The sequence below is a fragment of the Mastomys coucha genome, unplaced genomic scaffold (assembly GCF_008632895.1).
Source record: "Mastomys coucha isolate ucsf_1 unplaced genomic scaffold, UCSF_Mcou_1 pScaffold5, whole genome shotgun sequence".
Classification (NCBI taxonomy): Eukaryota; Metazoa; Chordata; class Mammalia; order Rodentia; family Muridae; genus Mastomys; species Mastomys coucha.
Window position 1 is genome coordinate 98,160,757 of NW_022196911.1, and position 22,328 is coordinate 98,183,084.

The 22,328-nt window shown below is 50.1% G+C and overlaps 1 protein-coding gene across 3 annotated transcripts in view; it reads right to left on the minus strand.

The window, feature by feature from the left end:
* The window catches only part of Mpp2 (membrane palmitoylated protein 2), a 31,310-nt gene extending 9,209 nt beyond the window's left edge, over positions 1-22,101 (minus strand). The window contains exons 1-3 of one of the 3 annotated variants that reach the window (XM_031352321.1): positions 21,856-22,101; positions 18,765-18,832; positions 14,235-14,350 (exon numbers count right to left, since the gene is read on the minus strand). In XM_031352321.1, coding sequence (XP_031208181.1) covers positions 14,235-14,350; positions 18,765-18,795 — 147 coding nt within the window. In that variant the 5' untranslated portion in view covers positions 18,796-18,832; positions 21,856-22,101. Of the gene's footprint in view, positions 1-14,234; positions 14,351-15,919; positions 16,004-18,764; positions 18,833-21,572 lie in introns of those variants that run through there. The other 2 variants (XM_031352322.1, XM_031352320.1) reach the window with 2 other exon arrangements.
* Between the last annotated feature and the right edge of the window lie 227 nt (positions 22,102-22,328).

Sequence of the window (22,328 nt, forward strand, 5' to 3'; positions counted from 1 at the left end):
GGGGGGGGACAGACAGACAGACAGACAGAGAGCTTTTCCCTCCTCTCTCCCTCCAACCCTGTCTCCTCCTTTCTGAGTATCAAGGGCCATTTTTTTGGCCTTTGATAGTTTTATTTAAATACAGCCCTTCTCACTTGCCTACGTGTTGTCCTAAGGTAGTTTTTATGCTATGTGGCAGAGTTAAAAGGTTGTGAAAGAGTATATAGCCTGAAAAACCTAAACTATTATCTATTCCTTAGCAGAAAAAGTGGGTGATTTAAGAGCTGTTTTATTCGTGTGTGTGTGTGTGTGTGTGTGTGTGTGTGTGTGTATGATAATGAACTCCATTATGATATTTTTCCTATTTTATGTATCTGAGTGTTTTGCCGGCATGTATGTTTGTGCACCTCACAAAAGCAGGGCCTCGAGTTAGAAGATAGAGTTAGATCTCCTCCTGGCTTAGGAGTTACAGTTGTGAGCTGCCATGCGTGTGCTGGGAATCAAACCTGGGTCCTCTAGAAGAGCAGCCAGTGCTCTGACCAGCTCTCTAGCCCTGTATTATGAATGTTGATCATATTCGCTCATTACCACCCTATCTCATCTCTTTTCCACTCCCTGGGATCCCCTCCTCTTCCCGACTCGTTCCCCACAACTCCCATGTATTGTTGGATTTGTTTGTTTGTTGAGTGAGCCATTGAGTTCAGTCAGGACTGCTTGGAGCAGTGGTTCTCAGCCTTCCTAACGCCGTGACCGTCTTACACAGTTCCTCCTGTTATCCGCCCCCCCCAGCCATAAATTTATTTTTGTTGCTACTTACTAACAGTAATTTGCTACTATTATGAATCATAATATAAATATCTGGTATGCAGGGTATCTTTGATATCTCAAAGGGGTTTCGACCCACAGGATGGCTTAGAGGCTCATGGGTGAGGTCATTTACAGAAGTGTGGGTGATGTTCCCAGTGCCTACCACTGAAGAAAATCCCCCTCAGCCATCATCTGCCTAGAGATGCCTAGAGATCCTGGGGAAGGAGAGTCATGGGTCACCTATCCTCCCATCCCCCTCCTCCCATCCCCCACCTCCCCACCTCCGTTGATCTTTTACTCAGTGGGTTTTATGTATTTCCATCAATATCTCTCTTGTCAGTCTTGGGTTTGGGTCTGGGCTTTGGCTAGTTGTTTTTGAGAAAGGGTCTTGTCCTGTGTCCCAGACTGTTCTCAAACTCCAATAGGCCGGCCTCAGCCTCCCAAGTGCTAGGTCACAGGTGTGTGCTATGAAACTAAGTCTAGCTTCATCTTCACTGGCTCACTTTCTCCAAGGACAACGCATCCACACCTGTGTTTTGTTGGCAGGAGTCCATCCTTCTGAGAGCTCCCTCTTCCACTATGATATATGCTTACCTAATACTTTCCCTAACCCAGGTCATGTTTTTAAGCTTTATTTTATTATGGTGCAGTGTGTGTGTATGTGTGTGTGTGTGTGTGTGTATGTGTGTGTGTGTTGGTGCGAGTCTGCCACAGCCAGCACACGTGTGGAGGTCAGAGGACAACTTCATGGAATCGGATCTCTCCTTCCACATTTCTGTGGGTTTCAGGGATCAAACTCAGGTCAACAAGCTCATGTGGTCAGCAGTTTACCCCTCCCCCCAAGCTATCTCACTGGTCTCTGTGAGCCACTTCTGCTGTAGTCAATATTGATGGTTTCCATTAAAATAACTCTCTGGGGAGTCCTTGTCTTTCTCCACTCTGTATCCCCACCTCCTCTCCCTGGGTGAGGACTCTGCCCTTCAGATCTACTAAGTGAGAGTCTACATCAACTAGAGCTCCCTTCGGTGTTTTGGGAAGTTCTTGTTTGTTTGGTGTTTTTTGAAACAAGGTCTTGCTCTGCAGCCCAGGCTGCCCTTGAATGCATAGAGATGGACCTACATAGGCCCTGTCAGCTCTCTGTCCTTACAAGACTGGCATGTCCAAGGAGTGTTCATGAGTGGGAAAGTTCTCTACGTTGTCTAACATGGAAGCCACTAGCCATGGTGAACGCTGAACATGTGGCAGCTGGATCTGAGAAACTCAAATTTTTCCGTTTTCTTTTTGGAGACAGGGTTTCTCTGTGTAGCCCTGGCTGTCCTGCAACTGGCTCTGTAAACCAGGCTGGCCTCGAACCCAGAGATCTATTTGCCTCTGCCTCCATTTTACTTGTATTGTCTTGGTGCATTTTTATTATTATAATCAAAAATAAGCTGAGGCTGAGAGCTGGGAGTGAAACTCAGCAAGAGAAAACCGCACACGCTTTGAACCTGCAAGGCCCTGGGTTTGGTCCCTAGCACCGTCAGAAATAGCAACAGCAACAACAAAACCACCTTGATACTGAGTAACTTAGAGACAATAGAATGTTACTTCTTGGGCTGCAGAGGTGGCCCAGAGATTAAGAGCACCGGCTGCTCTTCCAAAGTGATCCCGACTCAATTCCCAGCACCCACGTGGCAGCTCACAGCTGCCTGTAATTCCAGTTCCAGAGGATCTGATACCCTAACACAGACATGCATGCAGGCAGGACATCAGTGTACATAAAATAAAGATAAACAAGACATTTTTTAAAAGTTCTTTCTTACAGTCTTGCAGGCCGGGAGGTTAGAGGCCACTGCGCTCAGGATGTGAAGAGTCCCTTCCTGCCTACAGCCTCAAGGGGAGGTCAGAAGGCTTTAAAAAAAAAAACACACTAATTCTTTCCAGCAGCCTGTAAAGTTGCTAATCTCACTGAGAAGGGCTCCACCCTCAAGGGCCGATCACCCCCTAAATGATACACTGTTAATACCATACCATTGCAATAAAAGCTAACTGAAGCTCGGCGGTGGTGGTGCACGCCTTTAATCCCAGCACTTGGGAGGCAGAGGCAGGCGGATTTCTGAGTTCGAGGCCAGTCTGGTCTACAGAGTGAGTTCTAGGACAGCCAGGGATACACAGAGAAACCCTGTCTCGAAAAACCAAAAAAAAAAAAAAGCTAACAGAGAAGACAGGAGCATTCAAATCGTACATCCTGTGCCAGAGTGTATAGTCGGAACACTGTACAAAAGTTCCTTGAAAGAATACCACTTCTGTACAATCAGCAATTCTTAGTATCTGGATAGTTGCATCCATTGTCCCTTAACTTTAGGTTGTATTTTTCCCCTTAACTTTTATTTTTAATTTGTACACTGACATAGCTCAATTTTTAAACCTACACTAAAGAGTAAACTCAAAGTTTCAGTTCCATCCCATTATAACCCTGTACACACACACACACACACACACACACACACACACATCCCACACATCCAGAAGAAATCATTTCATCAGTTTAGGGATTATGCTGTTTCCACAAAACTAAAATGCCAATTTATTTCTCCTCCTTTTATTCTCTTTCTGCTTTCTCTTTTGTTTGTTTGGGTTTTTATTTTTAGATCTTAGTCATTTTTATTTTACCTGTTTGGGTATTTTGCCTGTATGTCTGTGCACCATGTACACGCTGTGCCCATAGAGGGCGCCAGATCCCCTGCAACTGCACTTAAAGATGGTTGTGAGCCATAAAGTAGTCGCTGGGATTAAACCTGGGTCCCCTGGAAGACCAGCCAGTGCTCTTAACTGCTGAGCCATCTCCCCAGCCCCTTGTGTTTGTGCTGTTTGTTTGTTTGTTTGAGACAGAGTCTCACTATGTAGCCAAGGCTTGCCTGAACTCACTATGTGAACTCATAGCGATCCTCCTGTCTCTGCCTCCCACGTGCTAGGATTAAAGAGAGACATCACTGCACTGCACAGCTGTTATCTGGGCTTCCAACCTAACAATTTTCTCTCGAAACCACCCCATGCCACAAATGGAGACTCCCTCCATAGTGATTACCTTTTTAATGACTGCACAGACTCTACTGCACACCTAGAGTATTATAACTTTCTTAACCATCTCCGAATATTTAGGTTTCTTTCTAATATTTGGCTGTTGCAGTAAGACTGTGGTAAATCACCATGGCACAGTGCTCTCTGTCTGTGGAGAGTCCTGTGTACACTGCTGGAAGTCCTGCTGGGTCAAGCAGATGTCTCGGGTACCCTGGAGCTGCGGCCAGCCTCCTCTCCCACCAGCATCCCAAAGCTCTTCCCCTACCAATCAAGCTCCTGGTGCCTGCCAGTCACTCCCATAGGAAAGGATCTGTCAGTGGGGCTTCATTTGCATTTTGCTTATTATGGGTGCAGCCAAGCATCTCTTCGTATGTTTAAAGACCATCTGTGTATCTTCTGGTGTGAGCTGTCTGTTCATGTCTTTTGCCAAATTTTTCTATTTGATTTTTTTTCCCTTTTCCCATTTTTAAATGTTCTCTCTATATCGAGAAGATTAGCCCTTTATTTGTGACATCTTTTGCAAATCGTTTTCCTCTAGCTTGTCATTTGTCTTTGGGTCTTGCCTATGGTAGCATTGCCTTGCAAAAAATATGTTTAATATGGCTAAATTCATTAATCTTTCATGCATCTGAATTTTAAGGTTGGGAGGGGTGGTTCCCATACACAGATCTGGTTTTTTCTTGTTCTTCTTCTTTCTTCTAGGATGCATAGTTTCACACTTAGATCTCTGATCTGCTTGAAGTTTATTCTGACGTATGGTGTGAATTGTAGATCTACCTTGATATTTTCAAAAATGACTGTCAGGATTCCTTAATGCTATTTATTAAAACTACACAGTAGGAGGCTAGGGAGGTGGCTGTCAGTAAAGTTCCTACTGTGCAAGAATGAGGACCTGAATTCAGATGCCCAAGACAAATGTTAAAAGGTGGAGCTGGGTACCTGTGATGCTAGCCTGCACAGGGCGGGTGGATTGGGCCGGGGTGGTTTGGGGATGAGGAGGTAGGGAGAGGATGCGCAGATTCCTGAGGCTCAGTGGCTAGCCAGCCTGGCCAAACTGATGAGCTTTGGCATCTGTGAGAGTGTCTAAAAAAGCAAGGGCTGGAGAGATGGCTCTGCAGTTAAGAGCCCTGGCAGCGCTTGCAGAAGACCCCCGTTTGGTTCCCAGCACCCACGTGGCATCTCATGACTGCTTCTAAATCCAGTTTCATAAGGCCCCAGTGCTTTCTTCTTCTAGCTCCTTGGGCTAGGAACCAGGAACATGTTGTGTGTACATATATGCAGGCACTCACATGTGTGCATACAGTAAAAATAAATGCATCTTTAAAAAAATGTAAAAGTGGAGAAAGATATTAGACACCAATCTCTAGGCTTCACACCTGTGTCCAAAGTCACACACAAAGTACATGTACCACACATACAAACACCACAATACACTCATAACACATAAGTAAATTAGTTTCATTTTTAGGTGTGATAATAGTAATGTTATTACTTTTTTAAAAAAATATCTTCAGATGGGTATGGTGGCACGTGCCTTTAATCCCCACACTCAGGAGACAGGGGCAAGAGGATCTCTGTGAATTCAAGACCAGCCTGGTCTACACAGCAAGTTTCAGGACAGCCAGGGCTACCCAGAGAAACCCTGTATTGAAAAAAGTAAATTAATAAAAAGAAAGAAAAGAGAATCCTTGTCTTTGGCAGGCAGGCCCAGAGTTAAAGCTGGCTGCGTAACAGATTTGCTTCCAGAGAGAGGGAAGCAGGTGGAGGTGTGGATGAAGCGGATTGTGAGTTACCCCCTGCTGAAGTGGACTGGGTGGCAGGTGACTGATGGGCAGTAGCTCTGAACACATTAAAAAAAAAAAAAAAAAACAACAACAACAAAAAACTCCACAATGTTTTTGAAACCCACAAGAAGAGAAGTTCCATTTGTCTGTCTGTTTGTTTGTCTAAGGGGTGAGGCTCCCAATATATTGCCGTCTCAAACTCTTCACATCATGAGCCCCTCTCACCCCAGTTTCCCAAGTGCTGGGATCACAGGCATGCATGAGCCAGCCACCAAACCCAGCTTCATATGGGGATATTTTCTTTTTTATTACACTTGCTGATTTTATTACATTTTACTTATTGGGTGGAGCATGCCACAGAGTGCTCGAAGAGGCCAGAGGACAATTTGTTGGGGTCAGCTCTCTGAAATGAGACTTTAACAACATCTCACAGAAGAGATGAAAAGAGGAGCGACGGAGACAGATACAATGCCCGGCGCCAAGGCTCCAAAGCTCCTTTCCCTTCCTCTTCCCCAGACAGCGGCAGGGAACAACACCAGACACGACTGCCTGAGAGGTCCACCTTCCTCTTGGCTTGGCAATGTTCCAGTTAAAAGGTGTGGGCCTTTGAAGGGACATGGGAGCTGCACGCAGGGGAAAGAAACAAGCCTGTAGAGGGTGAATGTCCCCAGAGCCCAATCATTGGCTTAGCAAGTCCCCGGAGCCTGAGAAAGACAGCTTCCCTGGCTCTGGATCACCTCTCCGCCCAAGACCAATGCTGAGAATATAGAAGCATGCTGGGCGGTGGACGCCTTTAATCCCAGCACTTGGGAGGCAGAGGCAGGCGGATTTCTGAGTTCGAGGCCAGCCTGGTCTACAGAGTGAGTTCCAGGACAGCCAGGGCTACACAGAGAAACCCTGTCTCGAAAAAAACCAAAAAAAAAAAAAAAAAAAGTTCTGAGAATATAGAAGCCCAAATCCTGAGCTGCCAGGAATGCGATCATGGTAGAATGAATGTGCGTGCATATATCACATATATGTGATATGTCGTATATATCGCACACATCACATATATATGTATATATAAAATCTACCGGTATTGTTCCATTAAACAAGTCTGACTAATTCAATACAATGACCCCTCACCCCATCAAGGGCTGCTCCATCTCTATCCCTATGACTTCTACCTGGAATCTTACGCATAGGCAGTCCCAAGATCAACTCCTGCAACCCAGAGAAAACTCTGACCACAGAACCATTAAATACAAGGCAAGCATTTCAGAGGGCTGAAAAGCAGCTGGCTCACCAGTGCCGAACCCTCAGCCTCTGTCCCAATCGCCCACAAACCTCTGGGTTTGGCTTCACGGTGCTGAGTTCTTGAAGTCTTTGTCATTGGTTTGCGCATTGTGCTTTGGAAGTTAATCAACAGTACCCTCTCTCTAACCACAGGCCCCGCCCACCATACCTCCATTACCCACAGCCATGATTCCCTGGCTTCCTGTTTAAGTTATATTCCACCTATATGGATTCTACAGTCCTAAAGTAAATATAATTTGTAGCCATTTTTACCTTTAGAAAAATAGAATCATGCTATATACGTAAAATCCTAGGGGTCTAGCTTGAGGGTTGTTTGTTTGTCTTTCACTTAGTATGAAAATTTACTTACTGAGTGAAAATTTATTTTTATCTACTACCTTTTACTCAGTATGTTTTACTATGACTTTATTTTTTTTTTATGTATATGTATTAGTATTTTGCCTTCGTGTATGTATGTATACCGTGTGTGTGCCTGGTTCCTAAGGCAGTCAGATAAAATGTTGGCTATCCTGAAACTGGAGTTACAAGTGATGATAAACTGTCATGTGGGTTCTAGGAGCCAGACCAGGGTCCTCTGGCAGAGCAGCAAGTGCTCTTAACTGCTGAGCCATTTCTTTCCCCAAAACATTTCTTATTTTCTGAAGTGACTGATGAACACACGGCAGCATTAGACCCACTGGAGCTGGGACCCAGGAGAATGATTTGAGTGTCCATGGTAACCACATATCATTTTGATCTCAAAATCATGCTCAATATGGATTGGGATGTAGCTCAGGTGAGAGAGTGCCTGCCTGGCACGAAGGAAGCCGTGAGGAATCCCAGCATCTCACATAACAAGGCCTGGGGTGCATGCCTATAATCCCACCACTGGGAAGGTCAAAGTCATTCTCTGCTATGAAGTGAGTTCAAGGTCAGGGTTAGCTGCATAAGACATGCCTCTCTCTCTCTCTCTCTTTCTCTCTTTCTCTCTCTCTCTCTCTCACACACACACACACACACACACACACACACACCCTCAATGCATCCAACTCCTGAGCCGGTGCCAACAGCAGGCTGCAATCACAGAACTGCCACAGCCATCTCTCTGCAAAGCTCTTCCCTACCCTCTTGCTCCTAGTGTTCTGATCTTGGCAAAGGACTGAATTCTCCTTTGAACCCTGGGGCTCATAATTAAATTCAAGAACTGAAGCAAATGCCAGAAAGCCATGTTCCAGAATTTCAGTTGGGCTTCGGCATCCGTGACCTGGCTATGGGGACTTTAGCGAACGCTACGCAAACTAGCAGAGGCTTAGAAGTAGCCATGATCTGGGACTCATCTTCCCTTGCTGGCAAAACCGCCATGCTTCTCCAAGAAGGTGGGGCCACCCTCCTATAGTAAGAAACTATACAGAGTGAGATCCAATCGTCTTGGGCAGCTCAGTCTTCCATGCTGAGACAGAAGATATGTGGGCGAGGCCACCTTAGACCACCCAGCTCAGCCAGGTGAACAAGCCCAGGCCAGAAACGCCACCCAACCTGCCCACAAAACCACAAGAATTAAACCACAGCACAGCGGGTGGCTTGGGATGTGGCAAAAGCTAGCTGATTTTCGGGATACCCCACTGCCACACCTTCCCCCACCACACACCCTTGTCTGTAGACCACTCTGTAGACCAGGCTGGCCTCAAACTCAGAAATCCGCCTGTCTCTGCCTCCCAAGTGCTGGGATTAAAGGCGTGCGCCACCACCGCCCGGCTGACTTTCCTGATTTCTAAATGCCATTCGCCTTCGGGTCTCTCACCTCGGCCTTGGCCGCTGTTGAAGCACCTGTTGCTGGATCCATGTCAGCCCTCCCAGATGTCAGCCACCTGCTAGGATTGCCACCTGCTCTCTACAGCCATCCTTTGGATTTGTGAGCTGTTTGCCAAGCTTGCCCTCAGAATCTTTCATTCTCTGGGTTCGCTCCCTCAGGTACCCCTATCCTTGGCACCAGCTCTACCCATCTCAAACCCCCCACATGTCTCCCATATCTTCAGAGACAACAGTCAAGCCCACTTAAGTAACCACCACGGCAGGTTACTAACTACTATTACAGTTTAACCTGGATCCACTGGGGGCTTTGGTTGCCTCTTCAGGAGAACCAAGATTTTACAGCTAAATATTTAATTACCATGTTTTGTCTGTTGGTTCACAAATCATCTATGGCTATATAGTCATTAAAACTACTAAGAAGTAGGTCCCAGTGTCTCGGTCAAGCCCCTGTTGAAAGGGGAGTAATGACTTTTGATGAGCAGCGAAGGGTCACCCACACAGAGGTGGGAGGGGTTTAACCACTCGGAAGTCCTTCCTGAAGATCCCGCCTCTGTTTCAGAACCAGATGAGAGAAGCCACCTGATGCCCTCCACAAACTAACCTAACCTCTCATGTGAAGTGGACCTCAGAGTTGAACAAATGTCCTCGGTATCTCCTGTAGAGTTCTACACACTGAGTGTCATGCCCAGAATTTTCTGGAAGGACAGTCTGACCAGCTTAGGCTCCAAAACATTTCTAGAGAAAGGACTTTACTTACAGTCTGATCCAGTGCATTGGTGACTCGTCTGTACTAGGCTGTGTGTGAGCTTCTAGGACCGAGGCCCTGTGGAAGCCAGGGAGAGGAAGCCAGACTTGGGCACTATCAGGAGAACGAGTTATCTCCAGTTCAGTTCACTTGCTGTTATCTTGGTGCTGCGCCTGCTGGTGGTGATTTGAATGAACAGGGAGGAGCACACTTAGGGGATGTGGCCTTGTTGGTGTGGCTTTGTTGGAGGAGGTGTGTAACTAGAGAGAAGTCTTTGAGGTGTCTGAAGCTCTCCCTGCAGCCTGTGGATCAAGATGTAGAATGCTCAGCTCCTTCTCCAGCACCATGTCTGCATTCACAGGGCCGTGTTCCCCCACCGTGAAGATAACCAACTAAACCTCTGAACTGTGTGCCAGTCCCAATGAAATGTTTTCTTTATAAGAGTTGCAGGGGTCATGGTGTCTCTTCACAGCAATAGAAACCCTAAGACACTGGTGTATGCTGGGTGTCCAGTAGATAGCTGTTAAATAGATGAGTGGAAGAAAGACTGAATGAGTGAATGAATGAGTGGGTGAATGAGTGAATGGATAAATGAATGAGTAAATGAATGAAAATGTGTGACAGAGCCAGCAATCCCTTTCTGGAGATCTGTCAAGTCCTTGGGCAAGTCCACTGGGAAAAGGAGTGTTACTCAGGGAAGTGACACTTTGAAGTGAGCTGAGTGCCACCGACCCCTGACCCTGTGACCCACAGAAGATGTGTTTCTAACCGATACAACTCTGAATTCAGCTTTGAAAGGTACAGATGTTGAGGTTCAAAAATTCATGCGTTTAGTACTTCCTCTGCCAAGTCCACCCCAGAGAACCCTTGACCCTTGTGCATACACCCATGGATATAAGGACGTTGGGTCACAACAGTCCTGTCCTCTACTGGGGAAAACCCACACTACCACCCTCATCTCCCAGAAGGGGAGCTACCGAACTGGACTCAACACCTGTCAGAATTGTGCCCAATAGTTCAAGGGAATCCCAATATCTTCATCTGTACTTGGATCAATAACTTTCCCCTCCTACATGAACTAGAAATCTCAAGGACAGAAGCCAATTATAATACCATTCCATTGATGGACAATTTAAAGGCAGGTATAAAAAGGGATTCTTATGAGCGGCTAAGCTCATATATAGACAACGAAAGCAAGCATCCTGGGAAATGGTGTCACACGTCCTGGGGAGGGAAAGCAGTAGGAATAAGGGAGAGGAAGGGATGAGTTGTAACATATAGCATCTTTATTTCTTCAAAGGAAAGAGTATGCGCCGGAGAGGGGCTCAGCGGTTAAGAGCGCTTCTTGCTTCTGTAGAGGGACCTGGGTTCAGTTCCCAGCACCTATGTCAGATGGTTCACAGCCCCCTGTAACTCCAGCTCTGGGTGATCTAATGCCCTCTTCTGGCCTCTGTGGACACCCAAGCACACATAGCATATATTCACACGGACAAACACACATACACATAAACAAAAAAATTAGACACATACATAATTACACACACACACACACACACAAAACTTCAAAAGGAAGCATAAAAGCACAAATAAGCAGTGTGAGTATTAACATCAAGATGTGGTTACACACCGGGCTGGAGAGATTGCTCAGCTGTTAAAGGCTAGGCTCACAACCAACAATATAAGAAGTGGCTACATTATTTTTTTTTTCTTTTTTGAGACAGGGTTTGTTTCTCTGTGTAGCCCTGGCTGTCCTGGAACTCACTCTGTAGACCAGGCTGGCCTCGAACTCAGAGATACGCCTGCCTCTGCCTCCCAAGTGCTGGGATCAAAGGCGTGCGCCACCACCGCCCAGCAGTGGTTACATTACTCTCTTCAACCTTTTCTATTTATCTACTCAGTAAATACTCAGAAGACACAACAGCCATGCAGGCAGACAAACATCCCTGCCTGACTAGAACGTATGTGCTCAACATGTGAAACACGTGTAAGACAGTCTCACTGTGTTGCCCAGGCTGGCCCTGCACTGGGCTCAAGCAATCCTCCTGCCTCAGATCCCAGAAGCACTACAGACATGCCTGGATTCTGGCTTTAAATAATAAATACATAAATGAATGAATGAATGAACGAATGAATGAATGGACGGGTGGTGATCTCTTCAATGACCAAGGAAGGCAAAAGGCAGCCTGCCTTTCTCTTGTTCCTTCCAGCCATGTTTTCTTTTCCCCAGAACCTCTCAGACCTTTTGATCATCTGTTCTTTTTTGTTTTGCTTGTTCTCCTTTGCTTTGAGTGATTTCTGGAGACAGTATTTCACGAAGCCTTTATTGTCGTCCAACTCTCCGAGGCTGACCTTGAACTCCTGATGTCCCAGCCTCTACCACCCAAGTGCTGAGATTAAAGAGATATGTCATCATACATGAGCTCTTGTTCGGTTCTTTGAGACAGGGTGCTACTATGTAGCCCAGGCCAGGGTATCAAACTCATAATCCTCCTGCCTCAGCTTCCCTCTTGCTGGACAACAGTGTAGGCTGGGTGTGTGCCTGGAACACAGCAGCTCTCCCTCCAGCAGGACCTAACCTCCATCCCTACACCACGGCCACCACCATCCCATGACAGAGTCCCCACCAGGCCCTACAGGAAACCTACCACTTGGGGCTAGACAGACGGCTCCGTTGGTAAAATGCTTGCTGCACAAGCACGGGGTCCCGAGCTTGGATCTCCAGCGCCCAGGTGAAAAGCCAGCCAGCGAGATTCACATCTGTAACCTCATTATTGGGGGAGTGGGAGAAGGAAGGATCCCTGCGTTTGCAGTTGAGGGCAATACCCAATTTCAATCTCTGGGTGACACCCACCCATAAACACATGCACGCATGTGCACACACACACACACACACACACACACACGAGTATACACACAGTGTCTATACACACATATGTACATACACACGCAGTCATACACACATAAACATATGCATGCATGTGTAAACACACAAGTGTACATATAGTGTATATACACACACAGTTACACACACATACACACAGGAAAAAACAAAAAAAACAAGGAAACCTCATCACCCTCTATGCTGTCTCTCTGTCCTGTAACTCACCCCACCATTCCTCCTGAAGACCCTGCAGACTAACTGTCTTTCTCCTGTTCCCACAAAACTAAACCTTGCCTTAGTCTTGTTCCCTGTCACCGCCTTTGGATACCAAGGTGCGTGTAGTCACGCCCACTCATAGGGTAGCCTTCTCCTCCAGGACACCCCTGAACAACAGACCCACCTATAGCAGCCACATCCTGTGTGGTCGCACCCCAGAACTGCCCTCCTAGAAAATACTTCACTTCTACGTTCCTCTCCCGGGCCTTGGCCATCTCTGCCCCACCCCACTCCTCAGTTATCTCAAAACCCCAAAGGGACACCCCCCAACCTTCACCTGAATTTTCCCCCGGATTCTTTACCTCCTCCTCCTCCTCCCAACCTGGTCCCCGGAAGTTAGGCTGTCCAAGTCAGTCTCAGGCTTCCTTCATGGATCCACCTACATCTGGGGCCTGGATCAAAGCCACTTTCTTCCTCCTCTTTGCTTAGGGATTGGGTTGTCCCGCCCTGAGAAGTCAGTGCCTGCCATGGACTGTCTGGGTTTCGGTTCACCAGATTCTCTCCCCTTCAATGACTGTTCTGGCTTTGCTTCTGATCTCCCGCTCATGCCCTGACCCTTGAATCCCAGGAGAGAATGCCTGCCTTCACCCAGATTTCCCAGTGGTCAGCCTGACTTCCCAGCAGCCTCCAGCCCAGCCCCTCCTTCCCCACTGAAGATGATCTCACTGCGCTCACTCTCTCTGCTAAAGCCAACACCAGCCTCCCCTGCTGAGGGTGAAACCTTGGGTGCCCCAGGGTGTCCCACCTCATCCTAAACACAAGTTCTACCTCTCTAGGGAGAGAGGTGCCATCTCAGCACCCAGTGCCCCTTAGCAGTCCTAGCTCTAACTACCACGTGGTCTTATCTCTGAAACCTTTCGTGTGATCCTCCATGTGGTTGCCAGAGGGAAAAGGGGGTCCTATAAACACCTATGTCCCCGTCCCTTCCTGCCTAAAATGTACAGAGCTTGCTTGATGCTTGAGGTAAATGTCTGAGCCCCCAGGCTCCATCCCCAGTGCCCTCTACTGGCTTCACAGCTCAGTATCCTTGTCTAGCACCTGACTCTAGCTTCACACATCTAACTACCTCGCACTTTGATGTTTCTGCCCGAGCAATTCCCTGTAGCACAAGATACCTGCCCATCTCTGCATCCACCACACACTAGCTCTTCTTTCAGGAGTCCTCCTCTGCACCTCTACCCCAGAGGCCAGGCACACACCTGTCCCCTGTGCACCCCAAGCGTGCATGTGTGTGTGTGTGTGTGTGTGTGTGTGTCTGTTCCTAAAATGCCACCACAAAATCCTTGAAATTTTCTCTTCTTACTGAGCCTGCCTCCCACCTGACACACATGCACAAACACCCATAGGCAGAGAAGCAGGCAGGACCAATCTGGTGATTCCAACACACAGGCATGCTCTTCTCTCGGTCAGGTGTTCCGCCTGCCAGCCCAGCCTGCCACCTCTTACCAGCCAAGTGCAGCCAGGTGCGACAGGTGCACCTCTCCCAGCTTCCTCAGGTTCATCACCCAGGCATGGTACCCTTCCACACACTTTCACGTGGCTTCTGCCACATGTGCCATGATCAGGGTCCCCTGAGGTTCACAGGTACACTGCCTACCTCCCCGATGCTCCGTACCTTGGCCAGGGATCTGACTATTGGACTTTCCATTATGCCTCGAAGGAAGATCAGGTCCAGTTCCGCAGCCCCAGTGGCGGGCAGGGATCCCAGGTTGTCCAAGACTTGCTGCATAGCTGGGGGAGGGGCGGTGAGATGCTGAGCACCGGCTGGGTACAGAAGACCAAAATCCAGCAGAGACCCTGCCCAACCCTACCCCCACGATAGTCACCCAACAGCTCTCTTTACACTCCCCTCATAAACGCCCAGGCCCTTGCGTGCCTCAGGCATTGATCCTAGGGACAGGTGGCAGTTTTCTTGATCTGTGCTTCCCACCCTAGCAATGCCAGCCTGAAAAGGTAGGGGGTACCAGCGGCAGGAATCAGACCAAGGAGCAAGGATAAGTCCCATTCCAGAGTCTGCCCAGCACCAAAGAAGCAAACTCCCCACTCAACCTTTCAATGGGTGGGAGCCAGAGGATTAGGCCACCTGTAGCTGGCAGGCTCAGGCACAGCATGTCCCTGAATCCAAGCAGGCAGCAATGCAAAAGGCCAGGACCAATGCTAGACCAGTCCAAGCTATATATACCACTAGCTTAGAGTGATACTGCAGAACTCATTGACCTACCCCCACTCCCCCCCCCCACACCCTCAGTCTTTCCCTCCCACTCTGACAGACATCCTTCTTTAGAAATTAATGCATGATAAAAAGTCAAAACCGGCTGGGCGGTGGTGGCGCACACCTTTAATCCCAGCACTGGGGAGGCAGAAGCAGGTGGATCTCTGAGTTTGAGGCCAGCCTGGTCTACAGAGCGAGTTCCAGGACAGCCAGGGTTGCATAGAGAAACCCTGTCTTCAAAACTAAACCTAGAAAGTCAAAACAGAAGCCTGGAAAACTAGCAGGGGCTGGAGCAACCCGCATCCTGGATTCTGGGGTGGTTTTGGGTACCATAGACTGAGGTCAAAAGTCACATCACCCCAAGGATGAGCACCCTCAGCTGAGATGAGACATGAGCAAGGACGTCAGTACACCTGCCACTGTCCCCTGAGATATGGGTGGAGGCTGCCTTCACTCCTGGGTTTAGGTGGGAGGGAGCTCCGGGGCGGTGGGAGGAAGGAGAAAAGCAGTGTGCCCAGCTGGGAGCAAAGATGGGCAGGGGTATCATTACTCTGCCACCCACGCCTACATCTGCATAAGAGAGTCCTAATCCTGGAGGAGGGGGGAGTGGGGAAACAGGCTCAGAGCTCCCCTCCTCCAAAGAGTGAGTGAGGGTGGACAGAAAGGGGCCCTAAAACTGGAGCTAAGCAAAGATGGCTTATTGCTCCTGAGTCCCCATTTCTTTCCTACCCACCTTTTAACAGCCTGCCTCTCCAGATCCCTCCTCCCGGCCTGGGCGTTGCAAGGACTTGAGACTTACAAGGTCCTTCTTGGACTCTCAATGTCCCAAGTCAGGAACCCTTTCCCGTTCTGCCAAATGTCCACAGTTCCGGGTCCCGCTCACTGACTCCCCTAGACAAGCAGCTCTTGGGTTTTGGGAACTGAGCCAGTGGGGAGTGGTGACCTCTGTTAGATCAGCTCCCCTAGCAGGCTGGACGTCCAGCTCTTCCCTAAGGGCTCCGCTGCCCAGGTGCCCCAGGGCCCAGTGTGGGAGGGTCAGTTAAAGGTTGAGTACCCCTCCCCTGCCTCTCCATCCCACCTCTTCCTACCTTCCCTGCGGAGCTCTGCTTCTTCAGAGGAGCCCAGGGAAATTCCCTCCAAGGAAGCCTCACTGCCTGGGCTGCAGGCCATGGCGACCCTGTTGGCAATCCTAGAACAGTCTCCCGCGAGGTCAGCGCCTTCCCAGCCAGACGCGGGCTGAGCTAAAGAAGGCGGGACTCCTGGAGCGCTGCAGGATCAGCCAATAGCAAGGCTCCGCCTCCCGGACCGCCTTGCTGATTGGCCAAAACCCGCCTGCTGGTGAGGAGGGGGCGGTAATGGGTAGGAGGAGGGCGGTGGCAGGAGATAGTCATACTAAACTGGCCTGATCCTTGTCACTTAATGCCGGTGCAGGTAGGGAGGTGGTGATGAGGTCGGGTTTGAGGGAAGTAAGGGACTTGAGTAAAATCCCAGCGGATTGGGACCTCCCTGTCAGCCCGTGCAGCAGGTAACGGGCAGAGCTTGGCTCCCATCTTGCTCCCTTATCTTTCTTTTATAGAGGTCCCTCCTCTACTTCTTCACCAGATGGTGAGTCCTATCCTGCGCTGACCTCTGTCTTCTCCCCAACTCCAGGATGGTTTATTTGCAATGACCCCCTCAACCAAAGAAATCCCTCAAGAGCAGCTCTAGGTCCACTCCCTGGTAGGTGTAGTAATACCATTTTGACAAGAGGCAAATATCTTAACCTCAGATGCCACCCACTGGAGCACAGTGGGGTTAGGGATGGGAGGAAAGACTGAATGGTGGTATATTTTTGGAGCAGTAAAGGCCACAGCTCTCGAACCCATCTCAACCATAGCGTCTCCCTTTTGCCAACATTATCCATCAGGGGAGGGATGATGCCCTGGAGCAAGCCAGGCACCTCGGAAAGTGAGGAAGGGGGGAGGTAAGAGTCCATTCATGCAGCAAGAATAAAACTGGGCAAGAGGAAGCTACCCAGGCCCTGTACCCCCATGTGTATCCCACGTGTACCCATGATGCCAATAGTCGGGCACTGCTGCTGCTGTTGCTGCCACCTCCAGTCAGTCATTCCCAGAGGAGTGGCACCATGTCGCCTTGCACCCCTGGTTGCCATGGCAGCAGGCAAGATTACACATTAGGACAGTAACCCAGGGACGGTGGAGATATTTAAAGGGACAGCTCCATCAGAAAGCAGGTCCACATTCTCACCTTGACTCATGGAAAGACATGAGTGAGCAAGCAGCCCGAAGGAAGAAGGAACAAAGAAACAAAGGGCTGGAAGTGAGCACAAGATGTCTAAACTCCTTGCCTATGTAAGACGTCACACAGGCAGCTCCCAAACTCTCCTTAACCACGGGAAGGGTGAGTCCTCTCATGATAACAAGGACCATGTTGATCCATGGGGAAGGGATGCAGAAGAAGTGGCTAGTTTCGCCTTTGCAGAGCCCAAAGCATAAGTGTCTCAGGGGAAAAGAGAGGGGACGGTGAAAGGAGAGCCTGACCTCAGATGAGGAACACAGCTTCCTCTCTGTCCAACCCATGGAAAGTATAGCAACCACCATATGATAATGGCAAGCAAGGAGCAAGAAGAGAGAACCACTGGGCCTGGCTTGAGCATTTGAACCCTCAAGGCCCACCCCCAGTGACGCACTTCCTCCAGCAAGGCCACACCTCCTAACAGTGCCACTCCTTATGAGCCTCTGGGGCCATTTTCATTCAAACCACCACAGGCAAGATACACTCTTAGACGCTGAAGCTGAGAAGTCAGCAGAGGGCTGGCTCAGGAAAGAGAGCACATGGCATTTCTTCCTTTGTACATAGAAGCAAAGAGCAGCCCACGGCACTGCATCTAGGGGAACAGGGCCAAAGGAGGTGTTTGAAAAAGCAAGCCAAACACAGGCATGGGTTCCCTGCCCTATGAGCCCCCACCAAAATGCCTGCCACTGGAAAGTGTCTCCCTGTGCAGCCCTGTTGGCCATTGTTAATGGGTTTACTGAGCAGCCCCAGATGAGAAGCCTTTTAATCATGGGCTCAGGGATGGGTCTCATTAACTCCTAAGCAGCTTAGAGTGGGGTACCTGATCAGTGGAGCGGGGGAGGGGGGAGAGGCCACAGGGCAAGAGACGATCATGATCCCTCCAAGAAACAGGGGGACATTTTGAGCCATGGAAAAGGAGCCTTTCTTGGGGGAAACAGAGGTCACAGCTTAGTTTCCAGCTGGCACACATTTTCTCAGAGGGTAGGAATAAGAATAAGGTTCCCAAAATGGGAACCTGAATGCCTTGCAGAGGGGGCAGCAGGATCCATTGGGAAGAATTCAGATCTCTCAGGGCATCTCATAGCTGTAGCCAGAACCCTTTCAGAGCCTCTGGACATGGAACCTAACCTGGTGGGTCTCAGGAAACACTCAAGGATCCAGGAACCATGGGGGGGGGGCGGGGCACAGACTTTAGGGCATGGATGCAGGTGTGTGTCTATGAAGAGGGCTCACTACTGTCATCAGAGTCTGGGAGACCTAGGAGCAAAGTCAAAACCATCCATCCCATCTTGTCACCTCACCTCAGAAGAAACACGTCAGAGATGACTGGCTTAAGGGTCAATGCCATAAAAAGACACAGCAGTGGTGGTGGCTGCTGCTGTAGCCATTCCTATCCAGCTGCAGTGTACACCACCTCTGGAGCAAGTAACCTGGGCCTCGGGCAGGTGAGCCATGCTACAATATGTAACACTCCTGGAGCAAGCTCATGTCTTCCCCAGCTCTATCTGAAGGACCACGTGTGGTGTGACAAGGGAGGGGTGAACTGTCACTGCTGTTTCTGTTTCCACCCCCTGATCTTTGCCCAGCCCCCTGGGAACCCTCCCCCAAGGCAGGCTGACAGCTTTAACCTCTTCTTACCAGTCTCGGAGTTCGTGGCAGCAACCGGCATGGTGAATAGAGGCAGTGAGGGTTCTGAAGTCAGGCTCCTAGAGGAGGAGAGAGAAGGCTGAGAAGGCACAGGGCAAAGCCAAGGATGAGGGAGACTCAGCAGGGTATCTATCCTCTTCAGGAGCAGCCACAAGGTAGGAAGGTAGTGGGGCCCAGAACCGGGAACCTGGATTACAAAAGTGACCCCAAGTGCTCTGGAAAGCAAGAAGGGCAAATAGCATGCCCCTTCTCAGAGGCAGGGCAGATAGGAAGAGTCAGAGAGGTTAAACAATTTCCTCAAGGTCCCAAAGCTGGTAAGAGAGCTACCGTGAAAACCTAGGTTTTGTGGCCCAAATGTTTTTTTCTCTTTTTTTCTTTCTTTTTATGTTTTTGTTTGTTTGTTGTTTTGTTTATTTTGTTTCTCAAGACAGGATTTCTCTGTGTAGCCCTGGCTGTCCTGGGAGTCGCCCTGTAAATCAGGCTAACAGAACTCGCAGAGATCCGCTTACCTCTGCCTCCTGAGTGCTGGGATTAAAGGTGTGCGCCACCACTGTCCCCAAAATAAGTATTTCTCATTGGGTATGAAAATTCCCACCTGTGCTGTAGTCCCAGCTGCTCAGGCCAAGGCAGAGTCCCCTGAACCCACATCAGCCTGGGGAACATATAGAGAGCTCATCTCAAAAACAAACAAAACATAATTTTCTTTCTGGTTCTTTCTTAAAGTGGAGGGAGAATGTCATATGAGTCCTGAATATGAGCAGACATCGGAAAGTTTCCCAGGCGTAAACACCATGAAGACAAGCAGTGAGGTCCTTTAAGGCCTCTGCCCCCCCCCCGACCTAGAACCGTTGGGCACCCCACAAACACTGGTGTCCAGCTGACAGAAATGACATTTCCTTTCCCCCTGCCATGGCTAGGGCTCTCTCTCTCTCTCTCTCTCTCTCTCTCTCTCTCTCTCTCTCTCTCTCTCTCTCTTTCCCAGAGCTAGGACAGGGAGAAATGATGGGCAGTAGCCAGAAACAGGCATGGAGTTTGCAGTCCCATCCCCATCCCAGGGTCTCCAAGCTAAGATTGGTTCCTTCATCCTCCCTGGAAAGGAGAACAGGGTGACCCACCACTCTTTCTCCCCTTGCCTTCCTGGGCATGTGCCACTGGATAAAACCCTAATTCCCCAGTTGCCATGACAACAGGAGGCAGTGGCTCTCAGCAAGGGTGGGGGAGTAGGGGGAAGCAGCTGGCAGTGCCCACTTTAAGACTAAATGCCTTTTGCATCCCCCCCCAAAGGGAGGGGAGTCACAGGGCCACTCCATCTTCCCAGCCTCTCCCCTCTCCAATCCAAAATAATTCTCAGAGGAGCAATTACTGGTTTTAATAAAATTTTCTTCTCTCTCTCTCTCTCTCTCTCTCTCTCTCTCTCTCTCTCTCTCTCTCTCTCTCTCTCTCTCTCTCTCTGTCTCTCTGTCTCTCAGGCCTAACATAATGACAGCTTCTGGAAACCAAATAACAAAGGTGAGGGGTACAGGTCTCTTTCCTCCCAGATCTTTTCCAGAAAAATCGAATCGAACGCTAGCACCACTGGTTAAGAGAAATGTTCAGGTTCCACTGTGCCAGCGCCAGTGTCCCCTCTGCCAGCTCCCCTGTCCTTATTCCTAGAGAGCAGGGGGCAGCTTCTCAGGCCTTAGGCCATGCTCCCTACTGGAGGTGCTTGCTGTGGGTTCCTCTTTTCCTGGAGCCGAGAAAACGGGGACGAGCCAGGGAGGATCCAGTGTGAAACCCTAGGCCCAGGAGTCCTGCCCAGCAAGCCCGGGTTTGCTCCCGGAGGAGTTGGTTCCCACGGAGTCGGCTCGCACTGCCCCACCCCCACCCAAGCCTCTGAGAGGGCGGGGCCGCCTGTGCCCACAGGAGAACGGCAGTGCCAGGCAAGCTAGCCTGGTTTCGTGCCAAGGTCCCCGGGCCCAGTCATCACGGAACCAGCATCAGGTCGCCCAAAGGCCCTCCCACTCCCACCTCCACACGCACATCCGCCCCCAAGCTATCCAACCCAGATCCCCACCCCCACCCCCCGGGTGTGTAGGTGAAGCCCGCCAGCTTCAAAGGGAGAGGTTTCCTCCAACCTCCCACCCACCCCACCCTGCATCGGTGCAGACTCAAGAGAGGTGCGAAAGAGGAACGCCTGACAAAAGCACTTTGGAGCCGGACATGGTTATGGGAAGGACTGTAGTATCCGAGGGCTGGAGGATGGGGTCTAGGGAGCCGGCGGACGTGCCCGCACTCCCAATCAGACTGCCCCCGCCCCTCCAATCCAGTCCTAACCCGCTGGGCGCTAGGACCTAGGAAGGAGGGGGCGTGTTGCGAGCCATCAAAGAAGGTTCTTTGCTTGCGCGCCCGCCGAGACCAGGGGGATGAGATCACTGAATGACTGCCCCCCCCCGCACCCCACCAAGTCTTCATTCCCCACTATCCCCTTAGTTGACCTAACTTCCTGACCCTGGCTCCTTGCTTCTGGTGCTGATTTCCTCTGGAATCCCCATGCCTTAAACCCTGGCTCCGAGACCCTCCAACCTCCTGTCCCTGGCACTCTAGGTTAGCCGAACGCCTCTCTCCAGGACCCTCTCTCAGGAATGACTGAGGTGTTGGCCTCTTGGGGTGCAGGGTGCCAAGGGACCCAGCACAATCTCAGTCTAGCTCCCCCCAGGGCCGGAAGCGCCAGCAACACGGCTCTTACGTAATGCCGGGATCCGAAGTCACCCCCACATACACCCCAACCCAACACAAACCCTGGAGAGGCCGCGCAAATACCTGTGCTCCGCTTAGCTCAGCATCTCTGTGTCCGCTGTCCCTCTGGAGCCCTCATCGCTGGCATGGGAACCAGCATCCCTGGGATGAGGGGTTCGGTTCTCCCCACCGGCATCATACACAGAGAGCCGAGTGCTGCAGCTGGGGGCGGGGGGGGGCGGGCGACTTGGGGAAGGGGCCGGGGAGTTTGGACCTGGAGAACAGGATCCCCAAGTGTGGGTGATAGGTCGAAAAGGAGGCAAGGATTCTGAGGTGTGTGCTGGCCCAGGGGCCTAGGAATACCTACCTGCGTTTTGGGGAGCCCCTAGCTTGGGGCGATTCCGCGCAGCCGGGCGCTCCTAGGTAATTGCTTGTCAATCGCCAGCCGCGCTCTTAAAGCGGCAAGGCCTCCCAGGAGCGAAGGGGCGGAGACTGAAAGGAGAGGGCTGGGACAAGGAAGGGACGCGGCCACCTACAGTCCACTGTAAAGTAATCTCCCAGCAGCAGGCGGGTGGGCGGGGAGGTGGTGGTTAGCCCGCACCGCAAAGCCCACGACCCCCCAACTCTGAGCAAGGACCAACGTGTGTTAACTTGGAGCCTAGGAATTCTTTAAAAGGGCGATGATGTTTAATAAAAGAAAGAGGGGAAAACTGAGCCTGATGGGATCGCCCCCTTAACGAGACCGCTTCGTCCTGGTTCCAGTCTCGTGCAAGCTTCGTCTGTCCTTTCCTAACACCGCTTGGAAAAGCAATGGGACATCAGGACCCTAACTCTCATAGG